Below are 12,655 nucleotides of genomic sequence, written 5' to 3' on the forward strand. Positions count from 1 at the left end.
AGGTAAAATATACGTGAAAAACATTTACACCGGCTAGAGTTTGGCCAAGACATTGAGATGAGTGTAATTTCACCTACTAAGAGCGTCCCAGCAACTTCAATAATATGCAAAACTACAGTGTGATGACTCCTCTAAAAGAACAATTTGGTTTGTATTATTCCTCACAACATGCTGGTTGCCAGAAAACCATGACCCACAGCCAGCGAAGCATGTGGGAAGCTTGAAAGCTGTTTTGCATCTTGGCGTGAGCAGTGAAGTACTCAAGAGGACTCTGGAGAAGTAAAACCCCTGGTGGTAAACACAGAGTAAAGTACTGTCTCACTAGCAGGCTCCAGCAAGAGCCAGGGACAAGCATCACCCAAGTCAGCTGCAGGAAGATAGACATCAGTCTGGCTTGCAATAACAGATTCAGGCTGTTAGATGTTTTTCCCTGCCATTTACCTTTGAGGACTTTACAGAGTGAAGGTGTTCAGGGTCTGGAAAGCATCTAAAATCCTTTTGGCCAGCAAAGAGGCTGCAGTGAGAAGATATCATGGGTGAAGTTTGATGCTAGAGCAGCAGGTAACCCTGAGTCCCATAGACAGTGAGCAGTGAAAGGGGACTTTTGCAGTGGAAATGAGACAAAGCATCCTCCAGCCTCAGTATTTCAAACGCACCCAAACGCAGTGGGTACAACCCACTTCTAAGGAAAGGCTCCTCATGCATTATTCATAATTCATACGAACTGGGACTGTTTTCCTCACAGGGAACACGTGGTTCTTCCCAAAGGTAAATAAGGGCTGTTGGTACAGAACCTCCCACCAGCTCCCAAAAAAGCTGTAGCAGAAAGAGCAGGAACATCTCTTCCCTAGGGAAGGCAAGGAATCCCATCTCCAGGTGAGGTAGAAAGGGTGGCTGTGAGAAGAACCTCAATCCACAGAGGGCTTGCCTAGTGCTATTTGTTCCTGTGCAGAGGAATCAACACACGGGTGCTGTTTCAGTGCCCTATCAAGGAAACTGCCACATCCATTAAGCTGTTTGCACCTTGCTAGGTTTCACTAAGCATCTGGTTATCATACAAGGACCTCAGACACAGGAGACGAGAGCAAAACTAGCTCACATTTGACTTTGGGATGCAGCTACAAATCGCATAACCACTTCCACAGCTGTGATTCCCAGGGACGCAGCAGCTGATGCAGGCAGGGAGAGAGGAACGTCCATATAAATAAGGTATTTGTGTGTAATGCCAAAAGGGCAATCTGCAGCACCTCTCCTACCTCTTTTGGCATTTCCCGTGGGAAGAAGAAATAAGGCACTGCAGAGAGGGCCACCAGACTGGCTGCGACCAGGAAACCAAGCCACCAGGCTCCAACCCACCGTGGGTCTTTGTTTGTGAGCTGGACTTCTTCTGCAACACAAGTGGAGAAATGGGCGTTAAATCAAAGGTGAATAGAGGGATTCCAGTGCACCAAAGGGATAGTGATGGGTGGCCCCAGTTATCCCACATGGCAGCATGCTCCAAAGTGACGGCTTTCATCCTGGTGACCATCAGTTTTGGGGTATGAGCAGCATTTGCACCTCACTTATCCCATGGTGCTAAATCACATTTCATTATTCATTGCCACCACAGTGACTAAAAATCTACTCAGCCCTTTGGATGCAGGTAACTGGAACGGGTATGACATAGAACTCAAAAGGCAAAGGAAAGCATCCTCATTACAGCTGTTTCAGAGAATGGATACCCATCTTGTGAAAAAGCTTGGAAATACTCATTCAAATGGATTATGTCATGATGCTTATCAATAAAGAAGGAAAAATCCTTTCTTAAGATTAAAATGGAGTTGACTACAATTACCTTTCAGCATCCAAGAGCACTAGTTTATTTCTTTACAGTCTGGCTACCCACAAAAGCATCTCGTCTTCACAACAGAACTTGGATCCTACCAGTCTGGTCCAACAGCCAGTCCCTGATTTGCAGCTTGACCAACAAAAACTGATCTTTAAAAATGCTTTAATAAGGATTATATCCCTTTCTCCTGTCTGTCTTCATTCAGTTCACCCAGCCTCCTCTCCTGTCATTCTCGGGGCACCCTGCCAAAGATAGTACTTTCTGTGGGGAGGGTACTTGGCAGAAATAAAATGGGTTACACAGAAGCCAGAATGCAAATTCACAACTGGGAGAATCTGACCCAAGAGATAATTCTACAGAAAAAAAGGATACCTGTGGTTAGATAGGATTCATGAGCAATCCCAGGAAATGAGTCCTTCCAAAAACCTCTTCTTTAACTGTGTGGTTTAACATAACTGAGCTATTTCATTGGGGCGTGTGTGCATGTGCAATTAAAACTGCGATCAGTTTACTGGATTTCTGTACTGCAGATACTGCCAATTCTAATCTCTCGACTCTGGAACTAACAAGTCATAGGTCAAAGAAATATGATAATCTTCTCCCTGAATGATGTATTTAGCAAACTGGAGTTTAAAATCCCTTCCTGAATAAACATTTTTTTTTCCAAGGAAAACATAAGGTTAAATTAGATTTAGCATTAAGCGGCCACAGCTTGCTAGCTTTTCCTAGTAGGCCGAAGACATCTTTAGGCTGAAGATATCTCTACAACTGGGTGTTGTCCAATTACGGCATCAGAGGCATGTTTCTCATTCAATGCTCAGCTGCAGAAGATGGCTTAGAAGAACCAAGCACCAGTGTGTGCAGGGAGACAGCACACCCTAATCCTGTTTCTTCACCATTCAGAGGCAGGTAAAGCAAGACTCCAGACACCTCACCAAGGTTCACCCACTGAGGAGGATGGACAGCTGCAGCAATAAGCTTGGATGTCGCCTCACAAGAGGAGGCAATGTCAAGACTAGAGTCTTGTGCTGCAAATATCATAACTATATGTAGTGACAATGTCCAGGTGAAAAAAAGTCTGGTGAAGTCAGTGACCAGGATTGAGCCAAAGGCACTGGGAAGGATTTGCCAAGGCTAATGCAACTGCAGTATCAACACCTGCTGCTCATCCAGCTCCAGCCCTGATGCTGTCTGGTCAACACCCAAATGAGCAAGTCCATCGTCCTTTTCCTCATGTGAGGATATGCAGAGCTGTGCAACATGTGTCTGCTCTGTTATTAATTCGAAAACAGCCTCTTGTTTGCCAGGCTGGGTTTCAAGAGCAGACAAAAAGGAGATTACTACAAACACTTTGATAGCACAGCTTGGGATAGACCTTCAAAAGAGACCCCTTTCATGTTCCTCTCTTACTCTACCCAGCAGTTCTCTTCTACTTGTTTTCACCTTCCTCCTACCTACCCTTCCCTCCGCTTCTCCATGTCTCAGTGTTCTGGTACCCGTTCTCCAACTTTTCTCTCCTCCCTCTTCCCTCTATTTTTCCTTTCACATTTTTCTCTGGGTTTTGCTCATCCTCCACATTCCCACTTTTCTGGCTGGTGGTCAAAATGCTCCCACTGTTGTTGCTGCTGTATGGCAGAAAATTTGGAGAAGAATGAAAATCATGTCTTCTCTAAAAGCATAATGTAGATGTGCGTCCGTCTAATCAGATGTGGAAGCAGTCCAGGAGTGAGGGATCCCCAGATGTGAAAGGTGATTAAAATATAGGGTTCCAGCAGCCACAGGGAGAAGTTTAACCCGGTGGATGTGTGTGTGACACTGAGCTGGGTGGGGAGGAGCCATTTATTTGGGGCATTCACCTCAGCACTGATGGAACCAATCCCAGAGCATCCTCAGGTGACGAAAATGATTTAACAAGGTAGACAGCAAACAAAGGGAGCCAGACCTGGTCCTGCAGGTTGCAACCTCATCCCTTGGGCATCTGGATGCCCAGAAAGGGGCTGCACTGCTACTGGCTCAGTAAACGGGACACAGGACTAAATGTGCTGAGCAGCTCTCTGAGGGAACATTCACTCACCTCCAGTGACTTTGTCAATGTCAACGTAAAAACGCAGCATGGCAGAGCCCAGCATGAAGCCCACCCCTGGCCCGATGACGGTCACGGAGAACAAGATCCCTGTAGAGGGGAGAGAACAGAGGGGGGCTTAACCCTGCAGGAAGGGACCACAGGAGACACCTCTGGCAGGACTGTGCTGGACCACAGTCCATCACATCTGCCTCCTGCACAGTATCCTTACTTTCTTCTCTCACATCTTTCAAAGAATAACAACCCCATGCTTTCCATGCTCTCTTCACAGGAAAAGTTTTGCAAAACTCAGATCTTCCCTGCCACTTTTTTTTTTTTTTCAGCCTTCTAGAAAGACTGAAATACATCCAGGAACAAGATGTGCCCCTTGGCATAAGAAATACAGGAAATGCAGAGGTTTTTTACAAGGTTAAGGAGATGTAAGATATTAGGAGACTCTCCTGTGTGAAATACTGATAAAAAAATTAAACACATATAAGATTGAACTCCTATCTTAACGCTTGATCCTTTCAAATATGGTTCAGAGGTCTGGAGTATCTACCAGAGCAAAATCTGATATGTATTTCCAGTTTCTTGACAGTAATGACCTGGTTTTGAACCACCCCTGCTATCCCATTCATTTCAATAGGCTGTCACAGAAAACAGCTCGAAAAGGGCTAGAAGGACCCCCATCCCACCACCCAGGGACATCCCTTGCAGCCGTGTACCCAAGCTTTTTTCCAGCATCTCCACTGCTGAAGGGTGCTTACCTGCCTCCCAGATGATTGACCCCACTTTTTTAGCTTCCTATAATCTTCCCTATAAACAAAGCCTCGATCATAGAATCATAGAATCATAGAATAACCAGGTTGCAAGAGACCCACCGGATCATCGAGTCCAACCATTCCTATCAAACACTAAACCATGCCCCTTAGCACCTCGTCCACCCGTGCCTTAAACACCTCCAGGGAAGGTGACTCAACCACCTCCCTGGGCAGCCTCTGCCAGTGCCCAATCACCCTTTCTGTGAAGAATTTTTTCCTAATGTCCAGCCTAAATCTCCCCTGGCAGAGCTTGAGGCCATTCCCTCTTGTCCTGTCCCCTGTCACTTGGGAGAAGAGGCCACCTTCCTCCTCTCTACAACCTCCTTTCAGGTAGTTATAGAGAGCAATGAGGTCTCCCCTCAGCCTCCTCTTCTCCAGGCTAAACAACCCCAGCTCTCTCAGCCGCTCCTCGTATCTGCACCTTCAGCTTATAGCTGCCTGCAGTTAATGTGGACATCAGATTATTCATCTTCTCCTTGTTGAAGCCTTTTTTGAGGAGGACATGTTTACTGTGTCCCTCTCTGGCTTATCATTCTCAGGCCAAAAATGCCAGCATCTCCTCTCAATCATGTTTTCCAGCACTCTTGGTCTGTCTGCAGTTCGTCTATTCTTGAAGCAGACAAACTATTTTTGCAGAAACCTTCCTAGCACTGGGTAGAACAGAAGGGATACACCCAGTTCTGCCCTCATTAATGCAGATTAGTACTGTCTGGCCCTGCTATAGAGGGCTAATTCTGTTTTTCTCTCTTCCTACAGCAGCCCTGGCCTTACCCAAATAGAGGGGGGAGTTCCTCTCACTGGCAAAGTCGTCGATGTAGGAGATCCCAAAGGGTTGGATGGGGACCCCGCCAATGCCCAGCAGCACCTGGGCGATGAACATGACGAGGAGAACCTCGTGGTTCTCTCTGGCAGCGTGGGGGGTGCAGCTGGCATCGCTGAGATTCCCCTGAGACCCTGGCACCCCAGGCTGGCACAGATCAGTGGTATTGCTGAACATGCCTGAAAGGACAAGGGGAGCAGGTTTAAGGGCCTCAGTCTGGCAAAAAGAGCTTCTCTAAGATAGCAGCGAGCACGTAGATATGCACTCAGTAGATGTCAGGTGGGAAACGTCATTGGAATAAAATGCAAAGAAAGTGCAAACATTACTGTGCAGATGTTCACAGCATGATGGATGCACATGCCATGAAAAGGCACCTCCACAGAAAAAGCAGAGCTGAGATCAATTCCAGGACCTTTGAACTTGCAATTCAAGGTAAGTGAACAGATTTTGTGAATAGCTACTCAGGAAATGAGAACTTATTTTATCCAGAAATGGATTACAAAGCTGCCTAAGTGAAAGTGCTGATTCTAGAGCACTTATCTTCCCTAAAATACTGAGGTAGGGGGTGGTGGTGTTTATAGCAGGATTTCCACGGTTATGCTCCAAATCTTACGCAACTCTGCCTGCTCGACACAGGGCCACCTGCACCAGCACTCCTGAAACGCATGGCTAATTGTTTCCAAACTGTCATTAGCACCTGACCCCTGTTTGCATCTATGAATTATCCACCTATTTAGTCTTCCTATGGAGACTGCAGCTGTGTGAAGCAGCTGCGCTCTCTGATGAGCCAGAGAAAAGCTGTTTAGTGGAGGTTTCTAAATGATTTGCTGGAGCGTCGTGGCAGGATTTAGGAAGGTAATGAGAGACTGCTTTTTCTCCTTTCTGTCTCTTCTTATTCCTACACCTTCTTTCAGGGAGAAAATTCCAAATAATTCTCTCAAATACAGCTTAGCTAGGCATGGGAAGAGAGGTGCGATGCCCCCAAGAAGGCAGGTGTAAAATTAGGGCATTTCACCCACACTGTTGCCCTGCTGGGTCAAATCAAGCTCCTTCCATGCACCCCTTGTTTCCTTCCCTTAAAGGGCTCCTGAGGTCATGAGGCCTTATCTTATTTATGCTATGAAAATAAGGGAGCAGTTCATGTGCATGAAGACAACCTGGCTCAACACATGGGAGATGAGAGCTACAACGGCTAAGGAAGACCTTCCTGATACCTAGTGTTTGTCTACTCCATGGATGTCCAGAAGACAAATGGAATCAGAGGCACTGCCTTCATTTTGATGGGTTTTGTGTCCTTTCCTGTGGTTGCAGCTATTGCCTCTCAGGACTGAGATGATTTCATTCTTAGAAAATTTAAATTCTTTGTGGACAACCTACATCTTTGCACATCCCAACCCCTCGAGGGAAGGTGATTCCCTTTATCTGTCCCGAGAGGCATAAAATAAGTTTCTAGAGTACCTACTGGCAACAGACCGGTCATACTCGTAGGGTCCGGTTATGAAGTGAGGGAGAGACATGAGGAACCCGGCTAAGGAGACAAGGATGGCACCGCAGCCGATGAAACGGGGTCTGTGCACTCTGCTCCCGAAGTAACTTATGAAGACAATCAGCAATGTGTTTCCAACCTGCAGCAGAACACACAGACCAAGAGGTCTCACAAGGGAATGAAAGGAGCATGGGAAGAGCATTAGCCAGGTAGACTAGGAGAATCAAGCTGGTTTTCACCTCATTGAAGGATGCCAGCAGCCCCGATGTCTGGCTGGAGAGGCCGTATCGTCTCTCAATGGTTGAGATGGAGCTCTTCAGGTACCCGGAGACCAGGAGCTGGGAGAGCTGCAGGAGCCCATGGCAGAAAACAAAGAACTGCCAACACAAAAAGAGAGCATCAAGCATGATAATTGGGAGCTGCAATGTAACAAAGAGTGTCTCTTACACAAAGGTGCAATTATTGAACATGAACCTTTGGCCGTGAACCTCTGAAAGATTACCCTCGCTCCTGCTATCAGTGGTCTTCTGAAATTAGTTCAGGGCCATTAAATAGTCTTCTGCCAAAAATGACAATAGGGTTAGTATTTGTAAGAAGAGTATAATTTCTTCAGCTCAAAGTGCCTTTGGACAAAGAGAGCATTTGACTCGAGATTGTTTGTGTTAGCCTTAACCCCAGGATCCAGCAGCAGAAGTGGAAGGTCACACAGCCTTCCCGCTGTCACAGAGCCTGAGGCCGACAGCCATCCCTGGTGCTGGCAGGAGCCCTTCTGGGACAGGAACAAGCCTTTCCGAGACAGGAATGAGCCCTTCCGATAACAAGCAGCTTATTTAGAGAAAGTCAGGAGAAAATCAGGGAGTATAATTCAGACTTTCTGTTTTCCTTTTCTTCTGGATGTGAGGGACAGATCTCCTTTTGGAAAATGTGATGATTCATCTCTGCTTCCAGAAAGAAACCTTGTCAAAGACCATCATCTCCCAGAAAATCATCAGATCTCGTCTCCCCCAGAGTCTAGGACATACTGGTACTCAGCTGCCCAGGCAAACATGTGGCTTGAGCTGACCCACCATTACTGAGAGCAGCATCCATCTTTCTGCTACTCACATCAAAGCATTCCACAAAAGCTGAATGAACCATCTTGAGAAGGATGGAGATGATGTCCTCTTCATCCACAGCCCTGCAAAGTACTCACCAATGGAAAGGATCTGGCAAGCAATTGCCTTCCCTACTGCCACGTGGCTCTCTACAAGCATCCTTCCAGTCCCCAAATGAGTTAAAGTAAACTATCCAACACAAACAGTCTCATACTTTAAGCAGAGAGACCACTCATCTCACTGCAGGACAGGCTGAATAGCCCTAGGTCCTTGCAGACCTCCTGCCCTCAGCCTTGGACAGTGCCCAAAGCCACGAGGTGCTGCTTTTGGTAGATGTTTTCCCAGTTGCTGGCCAGAGCAGGTCATTGCTCTGTCTCTGTGTGTTTTGCAGCCAGCTCCCACCAGGCAGGAGTCTTGCCTGGAGGAGCTGTTCAGCCTGGCTGGGATTTCTGCTGTCTTGTTCTGCTCCACCACTAAAGAGGGGTCACTGCTCTGTAAACAGAGGGATGATTTACAACACAAAAATGGAAAAAGAGGATGGTTAAGACCTCCCAGCTCCATGGGAATGGGAGCACTGTGGTATGCTACCACCACCCAAACTGATGTGTTGGCATCTTGCAAAGCAGGATACAATGCAGGATCTTCCCTCTTCCAGGCTTATGTCAACCCTGAGGGGTGCACTGTGTATGGACAAGGAAAATGTCACCCGGTCAAAGGAAAGAATCACAGAATCACTAGGTTGGAAAAGACCCACTGGATCATTGAGTCCAACCATTCCCACCAATCACTAAACCATGCCCCTCAGCACCTCATCCACACATTTTTTAAACACCTCCAGGGAAGGTGACTCAACCACCTCCCTGGGCAGCCTGTTCCAGTGCCCAATGACCCTGTCCATGAAAAATTTTTTTCCAATGTCAAGCCTGAACCTCCCCCAGCAGAGAAAGCTTTCCCATTGCCAGCTTTGCTAGAACTCTTAGATTCCTGTAAGACACGCTGGCTGTGTCCAGGCACTGTTTCCTGAATACATGAGTTCAGACAGAAATGTTGAGGCCAGATTCATTTTTTCCAGGCATTCATAACACACAGATGAATGGGTATCCAAATCCAGGACTTCCATGACATGTTGGTTTACAGCAGCTCAGCAGTTGCCCACAACTGCCTCACATCCTCTTCAGCACTGGAGGTCAAAATGGGTTGGAAATCTGGTATTTTATTCTCCCTGGTCTGGGCAGACAGAAAAGAATCATAGAATCATAGAATCACCAGGTTGGAAAAGACCTCTTGGATCATCGAGTCCAACCATTCCTATCAAACACTAAACCATGTCCCTGAGCACCTCGTCTACCCATCTTTTAAACACCTCCAGGGATGGTGACTCAACCACCTCCAAGAAAAGAGATGGCCCTGCAAAGGACCTGCAGTGGCTTGGCATCAGCACCAGGTAAGGACCTTGGTTCTTCTGGCTCCAGGGGCTGTTTGATGTTAGCCATCAGATCACAGCACAGTTGGTGATCTGCCAGGAAAAGAAGGAACAGCCTCATGGATTTTAGATCTGCTGAAGAGATATATGACCCTGTTTGTCTCTGGCTGTGCATGTGATGCTGCATTTTTGTCCTGCAGCAAAAATCACTTGTTTACATTTCTGTATCTGATCAAGACATCTGGCTCTCTGACTTGGATGGTTCAGAAAGATGCTCTTTTTGCCTAGAAGGAGACACCCGTATGGACCTCAGTGTGACCCTTATAATGGAGGGTGAGATTTCCCTGAGGACCAACTGTTGCACGGCATAAGCTCAGCTCTCCTCAGGAGCCACAGGGCATAAATGCTTGCAGCATCTCCAGGCTGTCAGAGGTCTTATGCACATGAACACCAACAAGCACTTCTAATCCCAGGAGATCTCAACAGGGCTACAGACCTGGTCTACAGACAAAGCCCACTTTCATCTAAATCCTTCTTTGCCAGAAGAGCCTTCTTTTTCATAGTCCCAGCAAAAGCAGAAAGAAGCAGCAGACAGCAGTGTTGTTAAGAATTAAGGCAACACATTAAAATAAAATTATGTCTGGTTATTAGCTCACAGGAAATAAACCTCCCAACCTTTCCACCCTTTCAAAGTACTGGCTGTGAATCCTGTCTGGATTACAAAGTTTATGTGGGTTTGAATCAAAGAATCATAGAATCAAGATCATCCAGTCCAAGCATCAGACCAACACCACCATGCCTACTAAACCATGTCCCGAAGTGCACGTCTACACGCTTTTTAGCACTTCCAGGGAAGGAGACCCCATCATTTCCCTGGGCAGCTGGGTCCAATGTTTGACCACTCTTTTGGCAAAAAATTTTTTTCTAATCTAAATATACTTTAAACCTTCCCTGTTGCAACTTGATGCCATTTTCTCTCATCCTGTCACTTACTTGAGAGAATGGCCAGGAGCCATTGTCTGATGCCAAGGACTGTGGGAACAGAATAACCTGTATCCATCCTACTAAACTCATTGGGCCTTCAAAATAGAGCAGTTTCACCCAAAGTGCTTGCTTGGAATGGTCCTCAGTCCTCAGCTTCCCAGGTTTTGGAAAAGCAGTAGCTGGCCCAGGGCCAAACCATGTAGCGGGTGATAATTCAGAGGTACAGTCAGACAAGCTGCAACTCCAAGGTCTGCTCAGGGTCTCAGTATGCAAAATGTCCCCTTTATCTCTGATCTGGGGACTGGCATTTGCATGGCCATGCCGTGCTCCCCCAGCCTGTGCTGGGGTGGAAGGATGGGATGGGATGGGTCTTGCCTTTGGGATGTGGCCACGAATGCAACTGCACCATCTCCCTAAGATCAAGCTACTGATGGGAGTTTTTAATTAAACATTTCAATCTCTTTTCTTCAACACATGCCTTTTAAAAAATAACTGCTAAAGCAAACACATGAGAGGTCAACATTTAACATTTCTGCGCTGTGTGTGCTGAAGTGCAAAGAACAGGAGATTTATAAAAATGTGGATACCCACATGGTAACTCAACTAGTTGCTGCACAAAGGTTTTTAGACACACACCACACCATATGCCAAAGCAAGCAGTGAAACATTTAGAAAGTCAAAATCAAGATGGAAATGGTTGAGAAGGAAGAAACATAGAATCATAGAATCATAGAATAACCAGGTTGGAAGGGACTCACTGGACCATCGAGTCCAACCATTCCTATCAAACACTAAACCATGTCCCTCAGCACCTCGTCCACCCGTGCCTTAAACACCTCCAGGGAAGGTGACTCAACCATCTCCCTGGGTAGCCCGTTCCAGTGCCCAATGACCCTTTCTGTGAAAATTTTATTCCTAATGTCCAGCCTAAATCTTCCCTGGCAGAGCTTGAGGCCATTCCCTCTTGTCCTGTCCCCTGTCACTTGGGAGAAGAGGCCAGCTCCCTCCTTTCCACAACCTCCTTTCAGGCAGTTATAGAGAGCAATGAGGTCTCCCCTCAGCCTCCTCTTCTACAGGCTAAACAACCCCAGCTCTCTCAGCTGTTCCTCATAAGGCCTGTTCTCCAGCCCCTTCACCAGCTTTGTTGCTCTTCTCTGGACTCGCTCCAGAGCCTCAACATCCTTCTTGTGGTGATGGGCCCAGAACTGAACACAGGATTCAAGGAGCGGTCTCACCAGTGCCGAGTACAGAGGGAGAATAACCTCCCTGGACCAGTTCAGTCGGCTGTCAACCAACACCCCCAGGTCCCTCTCCTCCAGGCAGCTTTCTAGACAGACTTCTCCTAGTCTGTAGCACTGCATAGGGTTGTTGTACCCCAAGTGCAGGAGCCGGCATTTGGCCTTGTTAAACCTCATGCCATTGGACTCTGCCCAGTGGTCCAGCCTGTTCAGATCCCTTTGCAGAGCCTTCCTACCCTCCAGCAGATCCACGCTTCCACCCAGCTTAGTGTCATCCACAAACTTGCTAAGGGTGCACTCAATGCCTTCATCCAGGTCATTGATAAAGACATTAAACAGGGCTGGTCCCAGCACTGAGCCCTGGGGAACCCCGCTTGTAACTGGAACAAACAGGAATGATGAAGAACTTTGTCTATGTTTTTTCCAACTTATGCAGCAATTGTAAATCAACAAGAAAAACTTGGATTTCTGCAGGATCTGCCAGACTTTCCATATTTCCCATTTCTCCATGACGGTGATTAACTTTCCTAAGGTAGCAAAGTGGGAGGTCTTGCAATTAAAGCTCTGCAAGGCCAAGTCTCCTTCTTGATCATCAGGAAGTCATTGTGGGCAACCACCCTAACCATGGAGCGTTTTCGGGCTGGGGAATATTTTAATGATTGAGAAACAGAGCGCTGGTAATTGCTGGTGGGAATTTCCAGTTTGCCCCACTCTAGCTGTGACGCTGGTGGTGGGTGGTCAGGCCCCAGCAGTGTGTCTGTAACAGGGCTCCTCTAGGGCCTCCCATGATTTGTAGTGCAAGGCTGACCACATGCAGCCCCAGATGCTACCCTGCACCTTTCTCGGCCCGGTCTGGGACACAGCCCATGCCACAGGGCAGGCAGATTCTCCGCATC

The 12,655-nt window shown here is 47.1% G+C and overlaps 1 protein-coding gene across 2 annotated transcripts in view; it reads right to left on the reverse strand.

The window, feature by feature from the left end:
• The window catches only part of SLCO2B1 (solute carrier organic anion transporter family member 2B1), a 59,679-nt gene that overhangs the window by 28,521 nt on the left and 18,503 nt on the right, over window positions 1-12,655 (reverse strand). For both annotated transcript variants that reach the window (XM_069883337.1, XM_069883338.1), the window contains exons 3-7: window positions 7,260-7,397; window positions 6,997-7,159; window positions 5,486-5,713; window positions 3,903-4,001; window positions 1,257-1,387 (exon numbers count right to left, since the gene is read on the reverse strand). In XM_069883337.1, coding sequence (XP_069739438.1) covers window positions 1,257-1,387; window positions 3,903-4,001; window positions 5,486-5,713; window positions 6,997-7,159; window positions 7,260-7,397 — 759 coding nt within the window. The remainder of the gene's footprint in view (window positions 1-1,256; window positions 1,388-3,902; window positions 4,002-5,485; window positions 5,714-6,996; window positions 7,160-7,259; window positions 7,398-12,655) is intronic.

Source organism: Phaenicophaeus curvirostris, chromosome 1, assembly GCF_032191515.1.
Source record: "Phaenicophaeus curvirostris isolate KB17595 chromosome 1, BPBGC_Pcur_1.0, whole genome shotgun sequence".
Lineage (NCBI taxonomy): Eukaryota > Metazoa > Chordata > Aves > Cuculiformes > Cuculidae > Phaenicophaeus > Phaenicophaeus curvirostris.